Source organism: Ambystoma mexicanum, chromosome 9, assembly GCF_040938575.1.
Source record: "Ambystoma mexicanum isolate Mex_15411 chromosome 9, UKY_AmexF1_1, whole genome shotgun sequence".
Classification (NCBI taxonomy): Eukaryota; Metazoa; Chordata; class Amphibia; order Caudata; family Ambystomatidae; genus Ambystoma; species Ambystoma mexicanum.
Genome location: NC_090931.1, coordinates 1,469,229,195 through 1,469,256,863, shown reverse-complemented (window position 1 = coordinate 1,469,256,863; position 27,669 = coordinate 1,469,229,195). Strand labels below are relative to the sequence as shown.

Below are 27,669 nucleotides of genomic sequence, written 5' to 3'. Positions count from 1 at the left end.
CAGGCCCTAAGGTCTCCTTCCTTTTTAGGTACGAAGAACAAAGCGGAAGAGACTGGTGACTTTGATGGGCGAATGAAACCATTGGCCAGGTATTGATCCAAATACTGGCGCAAATGCAGGTTCTCAGGTTCAGTAAGAGCATAAATCCTACTACAAGGTAGTTGTGCATTGGGTACCAAGTCGATTTGGCAATCGTAAGATCAATGGGGAGGTAAGGTGTTAGCCTGCTCTTTCTGAAAAACGTCTTGGAATTCTTGGTATTCAGATGGTAGCTGTACAGGGGTGGAAGTTACAGAGGCTAGACCCATAGCTGGATTCCTTGGGTAACAGGTTGGTTCACAATCAGGAAAAGTTATTTTCTTTGCTCGCCAGTCTATTCTCGGATTATGTGTTTCTAACCAAGGGATTCCAAGAAGTACTTGAAATTGTGGGGCCTTGATCACATCAAACACGATTGCTTCCCGATGTCCGTCCTGACCCACCAGAGTGATTTCAACTGTGGAATGCGTTACAGGCCCTGAGGCTATTTCGGTTCCATCAACTGTAGTAATTACATCTTGGGTTACTTTCGGGCGGAGAGGAAGCTTAATCCTGGAAGCCAATTCACGGTCTATGTAATTTCCAATAGCTCCACTGTCTATGTATGCTTTTATAGCATGCAACTGCTGAGGCTGTTTTGGGTTCACAAGCACCATTGGCATGACAAAATGCGAGGTCAAAGAGTTTGTTTTCAAGCTCGGCAAGCGGACCCCTACGCTTGTCGGGCTAGGTCGTTTCCCGAACCAGGTGTCAATAACTCGTTATCAGTGGCTCCAACCACCTTCTTGGGTGGTTTAACTGGACAACTTTGAAGAAAGTGACCGGAAGTTCCGCAATACAGACAAAGTTGCATTTGTCGCCTTCTCTCTCGTTCCTTCTGCGTTAATGGTCCTTTAACACTGCCAATTTGCATAGGTTCGGAAACGTCAGTACTCTTGGAGTTAACGTGGGTCTTGATAGGTACTCTGCTTTCATACTTGAGCCGATCTGCTTTTCTATTTTGAAGTCTGTGATCAGGTTGAACCACTAAGTCTATGTAGTCTGCGCAGGCCTGGGGTGGATCTACTATCTGAGCTATAACATCTTTAAGCTCTCCGCGCAGGCCTCGATGAAACAATGTGATCCTTTTATTTTCAGGCCATCCGGTTTCCACAACTAGTCTATTAAAGGTGGCGATATAGGACAAAAGATCCTGATTACCTTGTCGTAAGGATAGCAGTTCGTTGTCAAGGGCCTGTCCCTGCGAGTGTCGAGCGAACAATCTTTCCATGCTGTCCTGGAAGCCCTGGAAATCCCGGAGAATGGGATCATCCTGATTTACCAATGGAATAGACCAATCGGCAGCACAGCCACTGAGGTAAGATAGTACAAAGGCTACTTTGGTCTGGTCGTTGGGGAAGGCCCCGGGCCTGCATAAAAAGTGTAAACGGCATTGGTTCATAAAAACGGCATATTTCTTGGGATCCCCCGCAAAACGTTCCGGCGGGGCCAAAGGCATGTGTCCAGGTAGATTGATTTGTACCGGGTTATTCAAACCCATTGTTGTAGAAATATCTCCGGAAACAGGTAAAGGAGTGTGCTCTGCCTGGCCCTGCAATAACCTTTTGGCCAGATCATCAGTTCTTTCCTTGGATAAGATTAGTTCCCTTCTGAGAGCACTTCTGCCCTTAATTCCCCTAAAAGATGGGCCAGCTGATCTGTCTCGGAAGTCTCCATAGCGCCCAGGTGGGAAATTGTGGTAAGGCTTCGCGTTCTGTAACGCTCACCTGGTTCCCACGGAGGCGCGGCGACGAAGGCGCAGAACTCTGAAGATGGACAGGAAGGGCCCCTCTATTCTGGCTTCCCTGGCTTGTTGGATACCCTCCTGTGCGTGAAAAGGGAGTATTACCAACTGTGGAACAATGCTCAAGCCTCCCACTCCCTTCCAACCCTCCACGATACCTCCTCCACGATTCCCCGTGAAGCCTCACCTTAGGGTTTGGAAGGATGAGCTCTCCATCCTGCTTCTGATGCAGGGGCGCGTTGAAACCCAGTTACTTCACTGGATTGAGGATTGATGGGAGTTCAGGTAAGCTTGACTGTTCAGGTAGGGCGCTGTAAAAGTTCTGTTCAAAAGTTCAAGCTTAATAATAATGTTTGTTGTCTAATTGCAGCAAGCGCTAATGCTTATGTCTTTTTCCCCTTAGGGGCCGGGGTTCGGAGTGCCGGAGATATGGCGCCGACCCGAAGTGAAACAGTTCTGGATGAGCGCTCAGGTAATGTCTTTGCATTCGCTCATTCAATGTCTTTGTCTTTTTTCCCCATAGGGGCCGGGGTCCGGAGATGCCAGGAAGCGGCAGGACCCGAAATGCAGTGGGAATAATCCAACAGGTAAGACTTAAAAGGAAACTGAGCTTTCCTTATTCCTTTTCTCCCTCTCACCTTTGTTCTTGTCTTTTTTCCTCTAGGCGCCGGGGGGCGTAGCTGAATCCGGAAGATCGCTGCTGAAGATGGAAGCGCCTTGCAAAGGTGAGTAAAATGCAGCGCTGCAGCGATCGAAACGAAATGCCTTTAAAATGATGTCTTCCTTTTCAGGGCCGTTGGGGAAAATGACTCCGGGATGCAGATTTAGCAGGTAAGGGCTTTTCTTCTCCTATTCTCTTCCTTTCTCCCCTTGCAGGTGTTCCAGGGTGCTGGCAGGCGTGGCAGAAGTCAGGATGCAGGAGCTGACACGGTGAGCGTCCAGCTGCTAGGTGCAGAACAACGCGAAGCATGTGTGGCTGTTCGGGTGGGGTTTAAATAGCCTTGGAAGAAGTTCCTGGTATGTATCCTTCCACCAATCAGGTATGTATCCTTCCCCGACCACACCCGGGTGGTGAAGTAGTCCTACAGGTTAAGTAGTCCCATTCAGGCCTCAAGAGGGCCTGGATGAAGCAGCAAGGTCTGCATCAGGTAAGTGTGCACCCAAGCATTTAAACACATATCCTCTTCTATGAGCCTGGCGCCTAAGGCGCCAGGACTGGGGTCCGCTATGAGCCTGGCGCCTAAGGCGCCAGGACTCAGTCCAAAGGGCCCCGACTTGGGCCCGCTGAGACTTCCCTGGGGAAAATGATGTCTGCCTCTGGGGTTGCTGGGCCCGGCCTGGCTCCTTAGAGGTAGGCATCATGACACCTGGTGCCTGAAACAGAAAAGAGAAGGAAAGTTCTGAACGATTTGAAGATTATCTTTCTTGCCAGAGGGGTAAAGGCAGGTATTTTGCATCCGGCCAAACTCAGGGTAATGTGGAAGGAAAAGGAATATGTCTTCTGGGACTCTGAGAAAGCAGAAGAGCTACTCAAAGCAATACCAGTACTGCCAACAGAAAAGGGTTGCACTTGAACAGAGTCTTCCTTGAAAGTTGGTTGTCCCTCGAGGGTGAAGTTTCCATTACGAATATGAGCAGTTCTTGGGCGGGTCCCTGGGTGGAGTGGTGCGCATGGTGGGAGGTTTTTATTGGCGGTGGGATAGGCCTGTGTGTGGGGAGCACTCCAGTTGAGGCATGGGTGGATGACAGAGGAGGTTTATCCTATCCTTGTTGTTTTCTGTTTTATTCTTTTATCTCACCGAATTTCTCGCACATGGGCTAGTGTTGAACATTCGGGGTTGTCTTTTTTTTTCCTACTGTGTTATAGAAATTAGGCCACCCCCCAATTATAGAGTGGATATTCAGAAGGACTGTTAGGCTGTTTTATTAGTTGCAGAAATATTGATTTAAATGTCTCAAGGTGGTCCTTCATGTTGTAGGCTACTCATGTATGTAACAACACTGGACACCTTTAAAATAAAGTTTAAAAAAAGGTATCTCAAGTGAAAAATGGGTCTCAATCCTCAGTCCTTTTTGGGAATCAAAAAGTAAGGGGAGTACCACCCCCTGTTCCTCTCCATCACAGGAGACTCTATGTCAGGAAATTGCAGTAGCAGAATCACGTGAGACCAAACCCAAAAAGGTTTTTTAGACAAATTACGCTTAAACTGTCTTTCTTGTTACATCATTTATAGACACTATTGAGTCTATTTAACTGGGAACTTTGTGATACTTCAGAGGTCGAGCCCTCCTGTTGAATTAATTCACCACCCGCATTCATGAGGTTTACATCTGGTGATTGGCCGGTTGGAACATACCGTCTGTCTGCCTTCTCTTTCCTGCCGTAGACCCCATGTGGAGACAACATCCATCCAACATCCATTAGGGTAAGCTGCAATTGAAAGTGGGACTTTTTTGTAAAGGGAGACCTGGGTAACGCACAAACAGAATTGTTGGATTGTAGTGTAGTAACATATGGGTCTGGTGGTCCCCTTATTTTTTATTATTACAATATGTGTAGACACTCTTGGAGGTAAGAAGCCTATTAACTTGCAGGGGCCACAATGTGATCCTTGCTCCGGGAGTGGCCCCTGGGGGTAGGGTTGGAGCAATGCACAAGTAGCACAATTCTTCCGTAACGGTACAAGATCTAATTGAATGGTTCTTGTTTGACATTTTGGAATTGATCAAATGTATGGGTTGCCCCAAGAGACTGGGGCAGCTACAGAGACAAGGCATTTTTGGTGTTTTGAGGTTTTAGAAGTTTTTAAATGTGGTGTGATGATATACAATTTGCAATTCTGGAAAGCAATCACACTGGAAAAAGACTGATGCATTTCTTTTATTTTTTCCTTGCGCTTCCCTTTCTTGTCCCTTCCATATTGTGTGTTAATAAACAGTCTCTAGGTTTGGAATATGAAATTAACAAGAAAGAATACAGTTAAACATTGAAGAAATGCACGCTGTTAGCACACCGACCGTTAGTTATGTATTTGAACATTGTTTGTATTTGTTTGTCCTGATGAGGTGCAGTAGTTGTAAAGTGTTTTACCAACCACTAGCCCGAAACTCGAGTCGACAAGATCAGAGGTTCCACTCCCTCTTTGGAGTTGGACTCTACTTGGGTCACAGAGAAATGTCGGAGCAATTGTATATGTGTAAAGAAATGTGCTAATATATACTCTTTTTATAATATACATTGATGCACTTTATGTTTTAACGTCTTGAGGTCTATTGGTATAGACAGTTTTGTTCTGCTCTGGGAACACACATCAGAAATTGCTTTGAATTGCACAGGTATGAATGAGTATGTTTATGTTGATTCTTTTGAATGTGAATGATAGTTTATGTGATGAATGTTGAGAGACAATGATTTTTGGTTGGTGTGATGTACTTTTTGGGTTTTCTTGATTTTTCAGATTGTTTGATTTTAACAATTGTTCAATTGATGTATGTTGTTTTTACACACTTTTCCTGATGGGTTATTAATTATGACCATATACATATAAAAACAAAATAAAGCTTCAATGTAATTATTAATGCCTTGTCTGAGAATCATTGAGCACAATAACTGCCACTGTCTCTTGGAAGGAATTGGTTGGTAGGTTCACCATGTAGTTACACAATACAAATGGTGTGAGGATGGTACTTGTCTCCCGACTTTTGTACCTTTTTGCATGGCCTCTCCATCACAGGTACTGGTTTCTATAGCATCTTTTTCCAGCAGACTGGAGCTATCCTGCAAGAGGAACTGATCTGGTGCTCCCCGGTGGATGATCCAGAGGCCTTCTTAAGAAGTGGCGGCAGTAACCCTGGGCTACTGTTTGCAAGGCCCAAGCATTGGAAGTAATTCACCGCCATTCTTCCAGATGCTGACTGAGCCTGCCTCCCGCCTCTGTCGTGTGGACTAATGCCTCCGAGTGGTTTTGAGGCAGCGGCTGAGGGTAAAGTAGCCATTGCTTGATTGGACTTAATACCTCTTCCTCTACCACAAAGACATTTTCTCTGGCCTCTTTGACTGGCCAGTCCTCTTGCTCTCCCAAATGAGGAATAATAGCTAAAGGACCTACCCCTCCAAGCTTGTGCGGCGGGGTGAGAAGGTTGAGGTTGTCTGATAGCGACACTGAATGACTTGGCCGCTGCTTTTGAGGTCTGCAATTTCTCAAGACTTTCATCAGCCTTGCTGTCAAACAATTGAGTGTCGTCAAAGGGCATGTTAAGTAGTCTGACTGCACATCTGGTACAAGGCCAGACTTCCTCAACCACGCAAACCTGCGCATTACCGTGACCGCTGCCACGACTCTGATAACACTATGGGCACAGTCGAAACATGACTGGAGGGATTTGCACATAGCGTTTTTTCCATCTTTCACAATATTCATGACACCTTCCCTCTCCTCTCCTTCAGGGATATTCTCAGCTGCCATTGCAATAAAATCCCACAAAGTGTGGGTAAATTTAGCTAGAGCGCAAGTAGCATTGATGGACTTAAAAACCATACTACTGGCTGAAAAAAACTTTTTAGCTAGCGCATCAAATCGCGTGTTGTCCCTATCTGGAGGTACGGTAGGGTAAGCCACCTGTCTTGATGTGGATGTAGAGGCCTGTCCCACAAGACTTTCCGGGGTAAAATGCCTTGAAAGATATTCAGGGCCAATGCTTGAGGGCCTGTATTTTTCAGTCAGATTTTTACTGATGGCAGGATTTGTATCAGAGCACTCCCAGTTAGCCATGACCCTTTTTTGTAGAGCCGAATGAAACAGCAAAACATGGGCGTTTTGCTGACCCTTGTCTAGAATGTCTGTCAAGTCATCCTGTTCATAGGCTGCAGCTGGTCTCCCCCGACCCACGTATTAAGCTACCCTATTCAGGAGTTGTCTGCATGATGCTTCAGCGTGCTCAAACCGGTCAGACTTACCAAACTCAATTTCAGGGAAAGTGTCCAGGCCACTTGCACTCTGAAGATTCTCAAACAAGTCTTGTATCCTTGACTCCTCAGATACTAATGCTTCACGAACATTGGGTGTTCTCTATTCCAGGTCAAAAGGTGGCATATCCTGGTCTGAGGGTTCATGTTACTCAAAAATAGAGGAGAGGGACTTTTTCGGTAAGGGTTTCAAAGACTTCTCGATTTCCTTCGAGGGCATCAAAGTTTTGACACCTCTGACATCGACAACACTGGCCTCGATGGGCTCAACCCACGACTCAAAGGAGTCTTCAAGGGTTGAGGACCGAATCTCTCCTCATTTCGAGGCTTCGAGGGATCGCAAGGGGTCAGCGGCTTTTCAACCGGGCTCTCGGTTGCGCACGTTTTAGCCTTCTTCAAATCTTTATCAGCCTTGGTAGGCGTAACAGGGTCCTAACTCTTCATCTTTTCCTTCAAAGTGGCCAGGGTCGACTTTTCAAAGATGTTTAACATTTGAAGCCTGAAAGACTCATTTCGCTTTCAAAAGCTGAAAATACCTAGGCAGGAGAGGATCCGGCCTTCATTTCCTGACACGCAACATTAAGTGTGTTGAGTGTAATGGCAAGACACCTGTAGAAGTGCCTCGTCCAATTTAGGTTCCTCCTGGAGCTAACAGATTGCATAAGAACAATGGCCGGAACATGCACCCCCTCAACTCCCAACCTGGCTTGCCCTACCCCAATACAAAACTCCACACTCTAGTCTGCTTTAAAGTCAAAACTATTTCCCAAATACCCTCATCTCTTACAATCCTTGCAGATGTTGCAAAATCTGAAATACAATCTAAATGCGATGCACAGCAATGACACATCTGGTTTCCTGATGTTAGTTTTCCTTTCTCTATACCGTGAATTGAACATTATCTACACTGCATATTTGTCATTCACCATTACTTTGCCAACCCCACCTTGCTCACTACACAATTTCTTTCCAATGCCTTCAACTGTGACAACTGAAAGATTTGTAAAACGCGACCAAAAAAAGGGATAACGGCGTGCGTTTTGTGTATAAAAGAATGTTGGGCAACGGTGTGATTGGAGGTGTCGCTTGTACAAATGAAGAATTCCGCTTCTCATATAGTCCATGAGAGTGTCCCCTGATTTTCCACTGACACAGCATGACTATTTACTAAATATGTAGCTTTTGTGCCTTCTCTACTCTTGCATACGCAGAACTTCAACAGCCCATAGCACACTGAAACGACCAGCCTTTGTATCTTCTCCACACAAGTAATAATAACATAACATGTTTTCCAAAGTCTTTCAGGCCGTCTTCCTTACTGCTCCTGCTTCTCTGTCTGTGATAATAGGTGAAACAGCATTCAATGTGCCAACCACACAAGAATAAAAGGGCAAGTTCGTGCCGACAGGATTTGAAACTATAACTGAAGTTTGCAAATAAAGATTTGAACCGAGCAGTGAACCTGCTGAGCTATCTTACACATTTCGGGTGAATAGGCCATCGTATTCCCACCAGGGATTGACACACTATAAACACACAAACCCTGATGGCATGCAGTATGCCACAAGGGTCCTCTGCAGGGACTGGCAGAAGCCGAACTGGGGGAAAGTGGGGTCGGTGGCATGAGTGAGGGGAGAAGAATGGGACCTCTACGAATAGACAAGGGAAGATGGCAGTAAATAGACCCGCCAGGGTAAGCAACCCAGGCCACTAGTGGAAAGGTGCATGACCGCTTGAATCAGACTAGCGCAGGACATTGGCATGAAGCGTGAAGGTGTTGATCTGATAGGTTAATCTCAAAGATCCCTCTGACCCGATATAGAGAACTTATGGTGACAAAAAAAAAAAACATTAACCTATTGATACAATGATACAGTCAACTACAGTATCCGGAATGAAATAGAGAAACTTGAATAAGAAACGGCCAAAGAATCTTCAGCGCTTTTAACTGGAATGCTCTATGATGCCCAGGCCCAGCATTGTTCCTAGCACTCCCTCCCGGCTACACCATATTTAGGCAAGATCGCCCACACCTGAAAGGGGGAAGGGTCGCCCTCAGTGAAAGAAGCCATCCCAATTAGAACGGTGGACAGGTCAATTGGAAACTACAGTCACCATCTACTCCTCAAACTGAACCCCTCCCGTAACTGCACCATAACCCTCCATATTGTTTACCCACCCCCCTCCCCCCCTGGACCCATAGCAGACTTCCAGGCATCCCTGACACACCTCCTCTCAGACAATCTAAAGAAATCCACGAAGGCCATCCTGCTAGGAGACTAAAAACTCTTGATAAGGTGCAAAATCACTTGATAAGGTGTTAGTAACCCTAGGGTTCCAGCAAGCTATCACAGACCCCAACCACACCAAGGGTCACACCCTTGATTGGATAGCACACCACAACTGCCTTCCTACTATCAAAACCAACTCACCTCTTCCATGGACTGACCACCATTTCATCCTATTCGATCTCACCACTGCCAAGACAGTACACCAGTCAGAGACTCCCCTTTCTCCAGCTCTCACCAGGAGCTCTCGTCAGCTCACCAAAGAAAGGCTCCTACCTCACCTTTTAGTGCCGGCATTCAGGCCTCCATTCGCTAAAGACCCAGAAACACTAGCACTAACATTCAACACCATCATTACCCAAGCAATAGACACGATTGCCCCACTCACCTCAAGGAAAGCCAAACGCACCAAGCACACTAACGCTTGGTACACCCATGAGCTTCTCGAGCTATGCACCAAAAAAGGGGATGCTCTCTCCATCTGGAAAGCCAATCACTGTGACTCTGCCAAACAAGAATTCAACAAAATCGCTAAAGTTTACAAACCAGCTATCATCAAAGCCAAAGCCACCTCCTTCAACGCCAGAATAGCCAAAGCCAAATCAGACACCAAAAAGATCTTCTCCATTTTCAGGGAACTAGAATCACCCCGCCCCCCCCACAGGCCATCACTAAAGATGAAGCCTGGTGCAACAGCACACAATCTGCCATGGTCTGCAAACTAGACACTCTAGATCGCAAAATCCAAGCCAAGCAACAGTCACTGCGCCTTGAAACACTTGTGTATAGGCGCGTTACAAATGCCATATCATATCATATCACTGAACCACCAAGGGCACAACCTCCCAAACCACAACTCCACCTCTTTTGAGGAAGTGAAAGAATAGGAAGCCATCGCCCTCATGAACACTATTAAACCTTCTAAATGTAAAGGGGACATTTGCCCGGCACCTCTCATCAAAGAGTGTGTTTCTACCCATGCCCCCTTCCTCACTGCATTTATTAACGCCTCCTTTTCCACTGGGCTTGTCCCAACTTGCCTTAAGGAAGCTTGGGTGCGCCCACTCTTAAAGAAACCCACGCTTGACCCAACCAACCCAGGGAACTACAGACCCATCACTACTGTTCCCTTTCTTCTCAGGATCCTAGATAAGGCAGCTTACCTGCAAGTCCAACCGTTCCTTGAAGCTGATAGCCTTTTCGGCCAATGCCAGTCAGGCTTTCGCCCAGGCCATGGAACTGAAACAGCCCTACTAGACCTCAAGAACAGAATGGACGACATCAGAGATTCAGGCAAATCAGCCCTACTCCTTGTCTTAGACTTGACGGCTGCCTTTCATCTCATCGACCACAAAACCCTCTGCCACCATCTCTCATCCTCTGCACAGTTCTCCCCCAACACCACAGCCTGGCTCGCCTCATTCCTCCAAGGTAGAGCCATGATAGTTTTCTAAGACCAAGCTTGCGTGCTCCCGAACATCATCCAATGCGGAGTCCCACAAGGCTCATGCATTTCACCCACTCTATATAACTTTTCACCAGGCCACTTTTCCATATTCTTGACTCACTAGGCATCATATATACAAACTACGCAGAGGACACACAGGTCCTCTTGTCACTATCTGGTGACTACTAGTCTGACACTAAAACCCTAAACGCTGCCTACTCTACCATCCAAACCTGGATGGCAGAGAACTGGTTGTGCTTAAACGAAGACAAAACTGAACTGCTCCTAAATGGTTCCTCAGAAACCATAAGGAAACTCGTCAACCAATATAGTGCCTTCACTATTGACAACACACAAATCACAGTCTCCCAAGATGTCAAAATGCTTGGAGTCTACCTAGACTCCAACCTCTCTATGACCAGGAAGGTAAACGCTATTGCCTCCTCTGCAGCCTACCACTCTAAACTACTCAAGGCAGTTAGAACCTTCCTTACAGAGCAGAACTGCCTAACCATAGCTAGAGCCATAATTGAGGCCCGACTTGTTTACTGCAATGCCCTCCTGGCTGGCACCTCTACAAAAAATATCGAAAAACTCCAAACTGTCCAAAATAATGCTCTCCAGGCTGCCATCGGCTTCCCCAGAAGGGACCACATATTAGGAAACAAGCCCACTGGCTACCCATTAAAGAACGGGTCATCTTTAAAACACTGGCCCACACACACACAAATGCATCCACTATGCAGCCCCTCAAAACCTAACACAAAGAATTACAAGACCACCCACAGCTAGACCTACCAGAACCCCATCCATCAACCTACTAGCAGTGCCCAAGGTATTGAGACCACGGCGGGAGGGTCCAGCTTCCCATTCATTGCCGCTACTCAGTGGAACTCCCTGCCACCCAACCTCAGAGGAATATCATCCCACATAGCCTTTCACAAATCAATCAAAACCCTGCTGTTCGCCTGAACCTGCCACTCCCCACTCTATAGCAATGTCCTGATTGTAACTGCCTCTTGTAACTAAATCATCTGTAAGCACCTTACGCTATACCCATGTTACCTAACTTTGCTATGCTGATTGTAACCTGTAAGCAAAGTATGTACCTCGTAACTAAGACACGCTCTTGTAACAGCGCCTCAATGCCTCTGGGCTGCCAGTGTGCTTTATAAATATAAATAATAAAAATAGATGCTCGATGACTTGCCACACCATGAGCTATCCAGATGAACTATGCCACCAGTGCTTTTTCTGAGCTTCAGCACCTGATCAACAATAAGTCCTCCCTACTTACCCCATTTCCATTTATTTTGGGATCTCTGTCAGATTTTTGACTGATTCTATCCCTCTCAGTGTACCAAAGAGAATTCTGAGCAAAGTGGACACTCTTTATGAAATCACATCTCCTGCCCGTGTCAACCTGCAGTGGCCCCAACAGGTTACACTTTATAAGTATGTGTTTGCCCACCAGGCTGCCCATCTTCTAGAGCCCAGTTATGTTACATTTCAAATCCTTGGAAACAACTCTACTGAACTAGTGATCTGTTAGTATAAACGGAACAGGGGCCCAGGCTCTGTGCTTTATGTGTGCTGCATTAATTCCACTTAGTAAACACAGACAAATCAATGAGCCATGCAAAGGAGTAGATTAGAGGACCTCCGCATCTCAGAACCCATCAAATGTGCACATGTATAGGCCAAGCTTCTTTACCCAAAAGCCCCTGTTTGGACATGTTATTTCCTTATTTTTGTCCATTCCATTTTAGACTGATTCTGTTTTCTCTTGCTTGATTGTTCGGTATTCCTACCCTCTTTTACTCCTTTTCCACCAAATACCGTAAACAATTTTCTTCGTCTACAAATTCCTTGCTCCTCCCATTGCTCATTCACGGCCACTTATCCTATTCTTTTCTGGTCTCTGGCACCTGATTTGCGACCTGTCTACTTTTCTTGACGGCTGCCTCTTAATATTGGTTCTTTACTTTTAGCCCCAGGAACCTCGAAGGATAAAGAAATGCTGCAAAGAAACACACCTCAGACTCGGACTGGAGAGACTGGATGGAGCAGAAAAGTGCATTGTCCGGAAGTGCTGCCAGTTGTGCCAGTGCCCCATTACTATCTCTGTGCACTTTCTCCTTTAGCCGACCTAAGAACGCTGTGCTCTCCCGCGGCGGTTGCCACCTGGGGTTAGTAATGGCAAAGTGCATCAAGGACAGCTCTGTCTTCCCGTCTTCAGCCTGCTGGTAGATCGATGCTTCCGTCTTTCCTGCGGACATCCACTGGAAAACACAAAAAAGGACAAATGCAATTAGAACAGGGTTCACTGGCATCCAGGTCCTTTAACTCTGTAGTCACATACCATCTGTCTCTTCAAATATATTTGTCAAGGGAAATTCAGAATCACACATTTCACTTCACGCTTCACAAACCTAATGATACTTAACCATGCCCTTCCCATCACTGTCGCCAGCAGTGCGGTCTGAAGCACCACCATTCCATTGACAACACGTTAGTAGATTCTGAAACTGGCTGCGGTACATTTCCCAAACGTCCCTACTTTGGTGGGAGCATCCCTAACCTGAAGGTTATTTATTTAAAAAATGTTACCAAATTGGGTATAAAAAAAAAAATCAAAAACACAGGAGATCAAGTTTTTTCCTGAAGGGGGACTGGAAGAGCTCCCGGATGTTCCTCAGAAAAGGTTCCTGATTTTGGCTCTTAAATATTGGTTGGTGAAGGTCCCTCCAACGCTAAACCTAGACTGGTGAAACAATTCACAGTATGTTTGTCTATCTAAATGTAACAGCTGCCACAGTAGACCGTCAGTCTTGACCATTGCCTCAGATATCACTGCTCTAAACATTTTCAAATTTGAATTAATAATGTCCTCAATCTGCCTAACTCCTCCCCTCGCCCCCTTCAACTAATCCAGAACAGGACTGTGAGACTCATCCTTGGCCTCAAACCCAAGGTCTGCATCTCTCCAGCCATACATTCTCTCCACTGGCTCCTGGTTGCTGCAGGGATCAAGTTCAAGACCCTCTGCATCATCCACAAGGCTTTCTGGGGCCTGGACCCCACTATATCTAACTCTCCCTCCACAATGATCTCCCTGCTAGAGCCCTTTGGTCTTCTAGCTCCAAATCTTAGCAGATCAGACATTTTTACAAGCAGAGAGCAGTGGTCAAAGTGGGCGGGAGCGGTGCTCCTCTACTTCTTTTAATGAAGTTTTACCATTCCTATACTTTTATTTTAAAAAGAAACCGCTCCGGAACGGTTTCGTTTTAAAATAAACGTGTAGGAAGCAGTTGAAACTTGCACTTTAAGTGCAGTGCACTGAACATTCCCTTAAACTGCAGGCACATGCATTTGGGGGTTTATATTGTGCGTGGGAGGATGTGTGGCGATAGGGTTTGCGGGGAGTGGTGCAGACCAGTAGGGAACATAGCTCCACTACTTCTTTTCGTACACTTCAACCACTGTCAGAGAGTGGGGGACAAGCAGAGTGGTGGTAGATCTCTCTACTCTGCAGGTGCCTCCCTCTGGAGTGGCCTCCCTGCCCCTCTCAGACTTGAGTCGGATCTCCTTAAGCTCCCGAAGCTTTTCAAGACCTTCCCTTTCTCTTCCTCCTTCCCTATCCCCCTCCCCTGCTAATGTCACCCTCTGCCTCCTTGACTGCCTGCCTGGTTCCCTCAGATTCTTACAGAGCACAGGGCCCTCCTCGACCAGTCTACCCCTGCACTTGGTCTCCCCTGACACCCCCCCAACCTGCACTTTCCCTCCCGCTGCACTAGCCTGGCTGTTCCTGCACCCCTTGAGCCCTTCCAGCCCGTCGCTCGCACTAAGCATGTGGACTTTCTTCCCCAGCACTTTCTGCATTCCCCTGGCACTGTCCACCTGGCCTCCCCTGGCACTTGCTTAACCCACAGTCCCTTACACCCTCACTGGCACTCCCCCCCCCCCTGCACTTCTGGTTACTGCACTTGCACAATCCGAAATGCTACAAGGCCTAGTAGGACGGTTTATGTCTTTCTTCGTCCTTTTTTTGGTCATCTTCCCCCTCCCCCTCCTGTCTTGTTGCACCTCGAAACACCTTGTGTATAGGCACATTATAAATACCTAATAAATAAATAAAATAAATGAACTCAATCCATTGTTGAGTGTATTACATCTCATGAGCAATGCTGTTGCTTCCCCTCTTGATGTCAGAACATGTTAGGTTTCAATTGTATTGTTGAAAAGAAATGCAGTGTGTGGTAGGTCAGAAGAAGGAGATAGACCAGGGTTTGCCATTTCAAGAGTTGTTTATTATAAATAAAAAGAAAATGCCAGACTTTCCTACTTGAAGGGCTTCCCTACCCAAAACAACTAAACTATGGTGCTCATCCTCCGTTCTGAAGTCCAAAGTAAAAGTCTGTCTTCCATCTAAAACTAATTTTCACTGACCCTACCCTTATCCTAAATAACTTAAGACCAGGAGAATGACTCCCTTATCCTAGTTTGCTTTTCAGTACAGGATCTTCCAATAGGTCTTAGCTATTTCTTGCACCAGTTCATTCAGTTCTCTAAGGGGACTTCTCCACATCCCTTTGTTTATTTCTCCTCAGCATCTCAAGTTTCTCTCTCTAGGTGCTCTGGCACCTGAACATTCTTTTACTCTGTTCCTCTCAACTGTAGTTGACAGTTTCTCTTTTTCTGACAGCAGTTTCACCTTTTGTACATCCTCTCTTATATCTATTATTACAATCTGCTTCATTCTTGTTTCTTCACTGGAATCTGTGTGATGTAACCAAAGACCAGTCTCACTCCTTTTATGATACTTCCATTCACTGGGATGAATAGGCTTAGTCCCTGAATGATTCTCTCTCTTCTTAGTATACAACCGTTCACTGAGACGAGAAGCTGAGTCCCTGAATGATTCTCATTCTTCTTAATATACAACCATTCACTGGGAAAAGTAGGCTGAATCCTTGCATGATTCTCACTCTTATTAGGATTTAACCATTCACTGGGACGAGTAGGCTGAATCCCTGAATAATTCTCACTCTTATTAGTATACAACCATTCACTGGGACGAGTATGCTGACTCCAATCGTTATATTCGTTCTTCTTACTATGACAAATATGATTGTACTACTCGATAACTGTGCCTTGCTCCCCAGTTCTCTTGATCTACCCATTACCTGCAATGCTATAGGGCTGCATCACCGGGTAGGCATTCGCCTTCGGAGTATCTCCGTGGTTCATCAGGACGGCTGTCGTGATCGCTCCCTCTTCTTCTGACACGCTTCGGTGTCGTCCTCTCGATGTGGTTTTGGGAGGGGTTCCCACTCCTACTCCTTCCCAGCCACCACTTCTCTCTTGCAGTTCCCTTCTTCAGGCCTCCGTCAGGTAGGTAGGCTCTCATAGTTACTTGCTGTAGCTCAGGAACTTCCCAGCCACAGCTTCTCTTCAGCCTTCTTCGAGCATCCCTCCTGGGACTGTTATCCAACTGGCAGATTGCCCAGCGTCTGCCCCGTGAATTGGGCACTTCCTTATTCCAGCTGCTCGTCCGAGTGGAAGGCAGCATTCTCTCCAGGTTACCAGCTTCCTTTCGGCAGTCCTTTCGTTGTGTCAGAGTTATACTCGTTATAACTCCTTTGGGTTTCTTCGTCCCAGTACCCAACAGGTACTTATTCTTTATCACGCCTGGGATTTTACTCATCTCAATATTAGGCAAGTATTTATCTTCTGCAAAGATATCACAATAGCAGATGAAGGAGGACTCTGGTTTTCTGTGAACTGGTATGGTTTTATCAGACTTCTGAGTGAGATGGAAAGGGAGTTCCTCATTGGAACTGGAGTCCTTGTCTCCAGAGGAGGAGTCTCTCCCTGTGAGGTGCCGCTTGCTGCCAACCCTAGGGGGAATGTTGCATAGCTGGCTCACCTTCCTAGCCTCACAAGGAAAGACTCCCCCCTTGGAAGAAGTGACTGTATCCTACAATTCGTCACAAGAGACAAAAGGCAACGGAAAAAAGATAACAGAGTGAGGTGAGGGAGTGTGATGTCAAAGACTAATTCTGATCCAATTAAGTCTAATTTAATTTTATACCATAGCACACAATGCCCTGAGACCTGGCACTAGAATGTGTGATAATTATAACAGAACACCAGTATTTGAAAAGTCAGGAATCTAAATAAATGACAACCCACATTTAATGAGTGGAAAAGATTCCAAAGGGCAAACACCTTTTGTCAAAAACCATGCAAGGGTGCCCATTCTACTGGAACCTCCCAATTGAAGTCTTGATAAGAATGTGAAGGGGGTGAGGTCGGCAAAAGAGTGGAAGCCACACAGAGTTTAAGGTAACTTATCATATGCCATGTTTTGCTACAGTGCTATGCTTTTAGATGGGTACAGGATTAATTTCCATGCACCTTTGAGTGTTAAAAGCGAGGCATCAACTCCCCCAATAAACATGTTACAATGCAACCATTTCTTAGCGAAAATATGGCATACCTCCAGAAGACCCACCTCCCACAATTAATTATAAATATCTCTAGTCTCAGTTTTATATATTCCAAACTTACTATTTTGCTTCAACATGGATTAAGAAGAGAGGAATGTGTTTGCTGAGTGGCCAATCAGCACACAAGTAGATATCTTTTCCTATCGGGTCAGAGAGTTACTCTTGCCCCAATATATCCACACACTCGTGGACAGACCACTTTCTCTGATCGGCTTATATACAAACTCCTTTCCTTTGCAGTTGAGCCCTTAATAGTAGTGAATGATTTCAATCAAATGTTTTATCAGATGCTAGACAGATCTAGTAGTAACCAGTTAACATGTGGGGACAGATGTGAGAAACCAGAAGGTGTCTCACCCACTAGTCCCCGGGGATCTGTCATTCAGGTGGCCAGGACACAGGCATCGTTTTTTGTATTCAGTTCCTGGGGGTGGACCAGTGCGAGAGGGTCACCTGGGTGAGAAGTCTTTGGGGAGTGGGACACTGGATGGTGAGCCACGTTATCCCCTTCCTTGTAACACCTTTACCCCATGCTACCAGGTAGGATTTTTTGGAACTTTACCCCTCCACCCCCTTTTACAACACAAGCCCTTTCTCAAGGACAGCCCACTATGAGAAAAAACAGACTAACAACCGAGCAGTATACCTGGCGTTTCCCAATCCAATGGTCAGGCAATTACTGACCATCACACACACACCCCTCACTTCAATTACACTTCCCCACATGGAAAAAAGGCAGAGCACAAGAGCACACTCTGTGCAAAACAGTTTCGAGTCGACAGCTGAGCAAGAGAGGAAAGACAGCAAAACCGAAGGGGATCACAAAAAGGGAAATTCCCTTGACCTTTTCGACAAGGAACCGTTGCTTTCCAGAGACCTTCAAGAGAATAGAAAGCGTAAGACCAGGAAACCAGGCTGAAGAATCCTGCATTGTGTGTCAAAGATACCCGGGGCCCTCCTGCGTCAATAATCCAGGTGAGGAGTATCACCAGCCGCCGTGCTACCTTCCTTGGCTCCAAGAACAAAGCCGCTTCCGTGAAATCAACACAGCCGGTGAGTTGAGGAGACCGATACAAGACCGGTCTGTGTTGAAGCCAAGGTTGCAAGCAGCAACATTTTATGGGGAGCATTGGCACGAACATTGTTAAAGCGCATGTGAGAAGAGACGCAAGTGAAGTTGAACAGCTGATGAGTGATTGAACTTTAAAACAAGCTACAATACTTTTGACAGAGTAGTCAGGCACCGCGTGCTGCTCAATCAAAGGTCTCTGTAAGGTATCCAGTTGAAAAGTGCTGAAAATAGATGCATTTGGCCGAGCTTGGCAGAGGGAGACCGATTGAAAGAGAACAAATAAATGTGAATCGAAGTGGTCCTGCGACGGGTCAAGCAAAATCCTGCGCACAATCGAAAGTCCTTGATTTTGATGAAATAGAGAAAGTTTGGAAAAGTACATGATTTTGGTCCAGGCCGGCAGTGGGAGACCAATTGGAAGGTTTTGTGTTAAAGTGGATTTGAGCCCAGTGGAGGGGCGGCGGGGTGAACAGTAAGTCACCTGAGAAGTCGTTAAAGTAAAAGTCCTGAGAAGAAAGGAACTTTAATGTTTTGTCGTGTTACATCAGGCCCTCTGGAATAAGATACTTTGAATGGCAAAGAGACATTGGCACAGAAGGCCCTAATGTTGAGGTCTTGAACTGCATCCTCTTGCTAGAGAAGCCAGAGAGTGTGCTAACCTTGAGTGTGCCGCCTTGTTCCGTGCTGAAAATGTGGGGAAGGGAAGCCAACGGCTTGAATATCCGGACATATAATTTCTTGAAAACTTTTCTTTTGCATAGCATTGTTTCCCACACTATTTGTATTTAGAAGTAAGGATTGGTAATAGGTTTATTAGCACAGGCCCTTTTATTTTGACAGAAACAACTAGGACTGTGTTATTATTATTTGATGGTCGCCGCTTGCTCCCATCATTAGATTTAGGATAACATAGGCATTTTTCAAACCCAATTGAATTTCAATAAACACCCTTGAACTCTGGTCACTTGTATCTGTCTTACTGTTTGATACCATGTCTTCCTTACACAGATCAAGCAGGACCTCACTCGGGGTGACCTGCCGCCCTTTGGGGAAAAGGAAGCCCCAAGTCAGGGTTTTACTCCACCTCCCTTCAGAATTCCATGTGATTGTTGGTTAGATGGGACTTGAATAGGGGAGTAATGTAAAAGGCCCTTTGAAAGTGGATGGCTTGGTTTCTGACCTGTATTTAATGCTGCCCTTATGTGAAGAGTGGAACCAATGGATTCTCCCAACTCGTTTAGGTAGAAAAATAAAGGTCCCGGCACCCAGAAACAAGAGAGAACCAGCCCGAGAGCAAAAAGTGCTGGCCTGCTCAGCCGCACAGAGGAGGGAGTTTCTTTCTCACGTAGGTTCCCCTCAGTCGGGCTCAGACCATTCACCACAAGGCTCGCGTAGGTCCCCCTCTGTCGGGCTCAGTCCTCTCATGACAAAGTTCAACACAAACTTGCAAGGGGGCTCCCTTCCCCAAGCTTCTTATACTTCAGGTCTCCCTCTGTCGGGCTCGGACCACTTTTGGATGTCGAAGACGTTCAAATGTGCGTGGCTTTCTTTACAGACCACCGCAGGACCACTTCGAGTCAAAGTTGACGGTTTAACTTTCACTCTCCCCTTCTCTAGGAATCAATCTTGTTTATTTAATTTTTGCTGTTCAATCACTTTATTGCTTCAAACAGTGTACATTTCATGGAGACTTTCGAGTGGTCTACTTCCTTTCACCGGATCACTCTGTTGCTTAGTATAGCTGATTTCACAGCTGTCCTTGCTTCAAAGTTAATTCACAGGCCTGCCTTTCCTCGCGTCTCATCCAAATGAGTGCAGCCTTCACTTGCAATATAATGTTGTTACTTCAAACTTTAACACACATCGGCTTCTCAGGACGCTTGCCATGTTTTACATCGTCCTTTGTCTATGTATGTGCCCCGATGCGTGCGGGCTGCCGGCGCGTTAAAAATAAACAAATAAATAAACTCACCGGCTGTCTGTGTCTCTTTCTTGGTGTTGCGTTTTCCAATTCACGAGTCAAGGTTAGTACCACCGACTTGGCCTCGCCTACCCAACTCTGCCGGTTCCTGGCATCCTTGAAAAACAATGCAGCCTTCACTTGTGAGATCTGGCCTTCTACATGTGTCTTTCACGGCCTGTCGTAGGCAGCAACCTACAGTAGGGAACTTTTGGGGTTTTCGACCCGCTGCTCTCGCCCCTTGGTCCGTCGCTCTGCTCCATTAGGTTTGCCTTCGTCCCGGAAGCCCTGCTCGTACTCCGCCTCGCTCACAGTGTGTTTCTAGGTTCTGCCTTATTTGTGTGAGGAGAGCTAATTGGTATCAGGTGTATGCACTAAGAATCAAGGCCTGACCTTGCCTGACCCGATTAGCGGGACATGTCCAGTACGATGTGTGAAAGTTTCATGTTTCTACTCTCAGTCACCCTCTTCCTTGGTCCAGTGTTTGTGTATAAAGGGGGGTGTGAGTTGAGAATCCTAAAAAATATAGGATGTGTCAGATACAAGTAAGGGGGAATACCACGTCTCATCATCGGCTGCCTCACCCCCACTCCCTGAAGACCCCTCACCCAGTTGATCCTCCCGCACTGGTCCACCCCAAGGAACTGGATCCAAAAGTGATGGCCACCTGGATGACAAGTCCCAGAGGAATAGCGGGTGAGACACCCTTTGGTTTCTCACAGATATTTATGACGGGTTCCATTGTAGACATTGCCCAAGAGTCTATAATAGGGCAATAGGGCATATTTAATTTTCCGACCATGCCCCAGTGTTTTGCAACCTTCTATTCATCACAGAGACGAGGAGGCTGGCAGCATGGAGACTTAACCAGTCCCATTTGAGGAATACTATGTACAGAAAAATGAACTGAAGGCAGAGATAGTCCACAGCTGTCGGCAAAATCTAACCCCCATAAACACCGTTTCTACCCAAAGGGAGGTTTTTTAGGCAACCATGAGAGAAAAGGGCAGCTGGAATGCAGAAATGGCAATAGCTGAAGTTGAAAAGCTTATGCTGAGCTATCAGCATTTGAGAAATGCTACAGTGAAAATGGTGGTCGCCAGATCTTTGGTTGCAATTGAATAGAGACAAAATCAACTCTACCAGCTGTAATAAGTCGAATATGCCATTTACAGGACAAGCAGTCAGACTATGAACACGACAATAAAACAGGCAAAATAATTAGCAAAATACTTCATCTTAAAGCCAAAACTGCTGCTAGTTATGTCAGGGAAATTTGAAAGGTGGACAGGGCAAGAGTACTGTGATGAATCCAGTGAGGTCATCACTAGAAACCCGATATGGGCCTCTTCCCCTGTGTCCAGGGAAAGGTAGCCGCTACTTAATCTTGACCCTGGGGGTGGTTTTATTTGGGCGGATCACAGGGGAGGTGACTCAAGCAGGGAGACGGTGGGGATCTCCTCTCACAATTCCCCTTTAATTCCTGAACTGAAAATGGCTTATTGTAACATAGAACAAACTAATAGCACACAATCTTCTATGGACTTCAGTTTCCATTATGCTAAAACTACTGGGGCGAGGAAGTGGAGTTCAGAGGCAATGGGGACTCAGAAATATGAATATTCAAAGGTGTGGTCTAGTTGTTGCCAATTAAAGCACCTGAGCGGGATATTTTAAACCCAAGATGCGGCCCAGCTGAGGAATGAAGGGAATGAAGGTGAAGCAGAGGAAGCAAGCCAAGGAACATTGAATGGCCATGTGGGATGCGTAGCTGAGGAAGCTGAAACTATCAGAGGTGCAGGAGCAGCCACAGAAAGTAGCCCGCCAGCAGAAGTCACAACGAAGGGTGAAATTAAGCAGAACTTCAGAGTGTGCGCAGTGGAAATCGGCGTACTAAGAAGAAACCCAGCTGAGGAGATGTGCTTCCAGAGCAGCGTGTGGCAAACCGGGTAAGCCGCGGTAGATCAACGGACGGTCATCGCTCTCGAAGACAGACACACAACTTACCCGAGGCTCGCAGAAGCGGGCGAGAAAGCAGACGGAACGATGAAGGACCGCCACAAGGCCTGACAGCAAGAGAGAGCTGCGGCAGAGAAGAACAAGTTACTTTCTTACCTGGTAACGTTCTTTCGATGGGATGGTCCGACGACGTATTCCATATCTATGACATGTAATCACCACAGCTGTGCTGCTTCGGAAACTTTATTTTTTTTCGGCGTCTGCGTCCTGCGTCGATGACGTTGATGCGCCGTCGTCGAGGACCTCCTCCGACGTCATCCGACGTCATCCGATGTGATAAGTAGGACGCACGTAGCCTCAGTTGTAGTTTTTTCCCCCAGAACGTGTGACATAAGTCAACTGCCAGTCAGACACAAAGCCTTGCGGAACGTAAACTGCAATCGCAAAAGAAATTCTGCAGCGGGGAAGGCAGGGCGGGAGTGATATGGAATACGTCGTTGGACCATCCCATCGAAAGAACGTTACCAGGTAAGAAAGTAACTTGTTCTTCGAGGGGATTCGGTCCTCCGACGTATTCCATATCTATGACAGACTCCCAAAGCAGTACCAGAGCAAGGAGGAGGGAAAGAATTTAGAATCAAAATTTAGAATAGCCAATCAAATAGCAGAGCAAAGGACCGCCTTGCCAAAGGCCAGATCCTGCCCTCGGATGGAATCGAGAGAAAAGTGACGTACAAATGTATGTACTGAAGCCCAGGTGGCTGCATCACAGATGTTGCGAATAGGAACACCCCTCTGCAGTGCAGTAGATGCAGCCACACCCCTGGTAGAATGGGCCCGCAAGCCAGCCGGTGGGTCATTACCCGCCAAACGGTAACACTCCGAGATGGCTAAAATAACCCAGCGAGACAAAGTCTGTTTCGTCACAGCTTGCCCCAAACGCTTCCCAGCGTAACCAATAAAGAGTTGATCATCCACTCTGACCCGGGACATGCGTGAAACATAAAAGCTTAAAGCTCTCCTAGGATCAAGCCTATGGAGCCTCTCCTCTTCCTTACCAGGATGTGGAGGAGGATAGACTGCCGGAAGAACAATCTTCTGGGCCAAATGAAATGCCGACACTACCTTCGGAAGAAAAGAAGGACGAACACGAAGGACAACCCTGTCCTTGTGAAATACAGTGAAGGGAGGCTTAACTGAAAGTGCCTGTAACTCACTCACTCTGCGAGCGGAAGTAACCGCAACTAAAAACACAGTTTTCAGAGTTAACAGCCTCAAAGGGCAAGAATGTAAAGGCTCAAACGGAGCACCCATAAGAAACCTAAGAACAAGGTTCAAATCCCAACCAGGCACCAGGAAAGATGACGGAGGGAACACATTAGTGAGCCCTTTCAGAAACTGTGAAATTAAAGGGATTTTAAAGTAAGAACACTCTTCAGACGAGCGCTTAAAGACGGACAGCGCCGCCAGGTAACCTTTAATGGTACCCACTTGCAAGCCCCTGTGGGCCAAAGAAAGTAAAAAGGACAGAACCATGGGGATGTCACAAGCAAAAGGATCCACATTCTGAACTCTGCACCAGTCGCAGAACTTACGCCATCGGCAACGGTACAAAGACTTTGTTGCTGGCCTCCGGGCCGAAAGCAACACCTCCATCACGTCTTCAGGGAGGTCCCAATCCTTATATCTCAACCTCTCAGAAGCCAAGCGTGAAGGTTGAGGGATCTGACCTCTGGATGGAGAACCTGACCCCCCTCCCGTGAGAGCAGATCGTCTCGGTAGGGAAGACGACGTGGAGGGCAGATGGACAAGTCGAGAAGGTCCGGGTACCACGTCCTCCGAGCCCACGCCGGAGCAATGAGGATCATCCGGGAACCGAACTTCCGTAACCTCCGCAGCACTTGCGGGATGACGGGGACTGGAGGAAACGCGTACAGCAGCGGGAATGACCACTCCACCACGAACGCGTCTCATAAGGCTCCTTTTGGAGGAAATTCCCGCGAGCAAAACCTTTCGCACTTCCGGTTGACACTGGAGGCGAAGAGATCCACTTGAGGGGACCCCCAAAGGGCGAAGATCTCCAGGAGAATCTCCTGAGCCAACTCCCACTCGTGAGAGATCGCGCTCTGCCTGCTCAGAGCGTCCGCCGTCACGTTTTCGGCTCCGGCCAGATGAACTGCCGAGATCGAAACTTCCTGCTGGATGGCCCAGAACTCGAGCTGCATCGCCTCCCTGCACAGAGGAAGTGACCCTGCCCCCCCCTTTTTGTTGAGGTAGTGCATGGCCACCGTGTTGTCCGTCAGGATCAGGACATTCTTCCCTCGCACAGACGGCAGAAAAGCCTTCAGGGCTAGCCTGACGGCCCTCAGCTCCAACAGATTGATATGGAGTCTGGACTCCGACGGAGACCAACGACCGCTGACTGTCAGCCCGTTGGCATGAGCTCCCCATCCCGTGAGGGATGCATCCGTCACGATCGTCACCTCCGGCCAGGGAAGCCAAAATGGAGCCCCCTTCATCAAGTTGCCTTCGACGGCCCACCACAGAAGGTCCCGGGCGACCGAGGACGGCACCTGAATCGAGTCCGACATCCTGCCGGAGGACTGCGACCATTGCTTCTTGAGTGCCCACTGCAAAGATCTCATCCTCAGGCGAGCCTCTGGCACCAGAAGAATGCAGGATGCCATGAGGCCGAGCAACCTCAAGAACTCGAACGCTAGGAGCGTCTGGGCATGCTGAAACTTGTGCACCATCTGCTGAATGTGAAGAGCCCTCACCTGGGGAGGAAAACACTGCCTCAGGGAAGTGTCGAGCACTGCTCCGATGTACTGGAGCCGCTGTGTTGGCGTCAAATGGGACTTCTTTAAATTGAGGGAGAAGCCCAGCCTGTGAAGGGAGCGACAGGTGACCGATAGATGATCCAGGACTTGCTTGGGAGAGCTCCCCCTGATCAACCAATCGTCCAGGTAGGGGTAGACGTGAATCCCCCCTTGCCTGAGATGCGCTGCCACCACCACCATGAGCTTGGTGAAAACCCTCGGGGCGGAGGTCAATCCGAACGGCAGGACCCGAAACTGAAAGTGCGAGTCGCCAACCGCGAACCTCAGGTACTTCTTGTGCTTGGGATGGATCGGCACATGGAAGTAAGCATCCTTGAGGTCGAGTGACACCAACCAGTCCTGAAGCTGAAGGGCCTGGAGGACTTGAGAGAGAGTAACCATCTTGAACTTGTCCTTCCTGAGGAGTTTGTTCAAACCGCGCAAGTCCATGATGGGTCTCAATCCCCCGTCTTTCTTGGAAATCAAAAAATAAGGGGAATACCATCCCTTGTTCCTCTCCGCTACAGGCACCAGTTCTATGGCGCCTTTCTCCAGCAGGGCTTGAATTTCCTGCGCAAGGAGCGGATCCGGACACCGCAAAGAGAGGTTCCCCGGTGGATTGTCGTGAGGCCTGTGCCGAAAGGGAAGACAGTAGCCGTGGGTTATGATCTCCAGAACCCACACATCTGAAGTAATGGTTTGCCACTCTACAAGATGCTGCGCCAGCCTTCCCCCAACCGGCGAACCATGGGACATGGCCTCATGACTGAGTGGGAGCGGCTGCGGCGCTACCTGAGGGCAAAGAGGCAACTGCCCGAGCGGCCTTGGCACCACGGGTACCCTGTCGTCCACCTCTGGTACCCCTGCGTTGGCCTCTTTGACTGCCAGCTCCTCTCGCTTTACTGAAGGACGAGTAATAGCGAAAGGAACCACCCCTCCACTGCTGTCCCCTAGGACGAAAAGGCAGAGGTTGGCGAACTGCAGCGCCCAACGACTTTGCTGCAGCTTTCGAGGTCTGCAACCTCTCAAGGCTCTCGTCAGCCTTGCTGCCAAAAAGGTGCTCACCGTCAAAGGGCATGTTGAGGAGCCGGGACTGCACATCCGGAGCAAACCCCGACTTCCGCAACCACGCAAACCTGCGTATCACGGTGCTCGCCGCCATGGACCTACTGACGCATTCAGCTAAGTCCAAACCCCACTGAACGGACTCACACATGGCATCCTTACCATCCTGGACCATAGCAAGGAAACCATCCCGTTCGTCCCCTTCGGGAATATGTTCAGCCGCTAACGCCACACAGTTCCACAGAGTGTGCGTTTAACGCGACAAGGCACAAATGGAGTTGGCCGCCTGAAGCGCCATACCACCAGAAGAAAACACTTTCTTCGCCCATCCATCAAAACGTTTGTCGTCCCTATCAGGAGGGATGGTAGGGTACGACGCCTGCTTCGCCGGGGCCGTGGCCGCCTGCACCACCAAACTCTCCGGAGTGGGGTGCCTGGTCAAGTAGCAGGGGTCGCCACTGGCTGGACGGTATTTTCACGACAAGGATCTGCCCAACGCCAGGAGACTCTCCGGAGCAGTCCAAGCCGCCGCCACCCTTCTCTGTAAAGCCATATGGAACGGCAGAACCGGGTCAGTTGGGGGACCAACATCAAGGATGTCCGTCAGATCATCCTGCACAAACTCCCCTGGGGGAGCAGACCATCCCAAGTACTCAGAAACCCTAGCCATAAGGCGCCGGTACGAGGAATCAGCATGAGAGCCAGGCTCAGGCCTACAAAACTCCACCTCCGGAGAGGTGTCCAGTCCACTGGCACCATGCAGTGACTGTCTCAACTCGTCAAACTGACTATGGCCCGAGACAATTTCATCCGGAACCTGACTAGGAACCAGGCCATCAGAATCCTCACCCGCCTCTGAAATATAGTCCAGGTGGCGAAAAGAAGGCACCCTAGAGTGCTTGCTCTTAACCAGAGCCTTCCTAGGGGGTCCACCCGTGCCACAGGGTACCTCCGACACGAAAGGCGTCGATGGCGTCGAGCGAATCGGCGCCAGCGTCGAGAGAACCGGCATCGGCGCCGAGAGGATCGGCGCCGACGTCGAGGAAATCGGCGTCGACGTCAGACGCAGCGCCTCCAGAATCGCCGGCGTCAACACAGCCCTCGAGGCCGGAGCCCCGAGCGTGTCCCTCAACGACCTGAGCGTCGACGGCATCAACGACTTCCTCGGAGCCAGAGCCTCGAGAAAGCCTGTCGACGCCCTCGACGCCCCAGATGTCGATGCCTTCTTCGAAGACCTCACAGGTGCACACGGTCTCGAACGCGTCGAGGACCGGGACTTGGAACGGGTACGTCGAGAACGAGTCCCCTTGTCCGAACGGGACCTCTCCCGTGACTCGTGCCGACCACTCTTGCGAGCGGTGCCTCTCGACCTCACATGACCGACCCCACTCGGGGGCGCAGACGGCTGAGTACCCTGCGACTCAAGAATCGCCAGCATCTTCTTCCCGAAGGAAGCCCATTCCTCCGGCGTCGCACGGCTGGAGGGGTAAGCGACGTGCCGGGCAGAGTCCTCCGAAGAGGACCTGGAAGACGACCGGTGTCGGCGCTTCCGAGAATGCCTCGAAGAGGCTGAGGAGTGGCGAGACCGACTCCTAGAAGGAGACCCACGAGACTTCCGACGATGACACGGAGAGTCACCCCTCGAATCATCCGTCGAAAGCCCCGCAGACTTCGACTTCCGGGGCTTGGACACCCGACCTACCGACAACTTCTTCTTACGTTCGCGTAAGGCTTTGGACGTGAGCGACTGGCAGTCGAT

The 27,669-nt window shown here is 48.2% G+C and overlaps 1 protein-coding gene across 11 annotated transcripts in view; it reads right to left on the bottom strand.

The window, feature by feature from the left end:
* Positions 1-27,669, bottom strand: part of ATG9A (autophagy related 9A) — a 1,030,802-nt gene that overhangs the window by 313,398 nt on the left and 689,735 nt on the right. For all 11 annotated transcript variants that reach the window (XM_069616910.1, XM_069616912.1, XM_069616911.1 and 8 more), the window contains one exon: positions 12,560-12,805. In XM_069616910.1, coding sequence (XP_069473011.1) covers positions 12,560-12,805 — 246 coding nt within the window. The remainder of the gene's footprint in view (positions 1-12,559; positions 12,806-27,669) is intronic.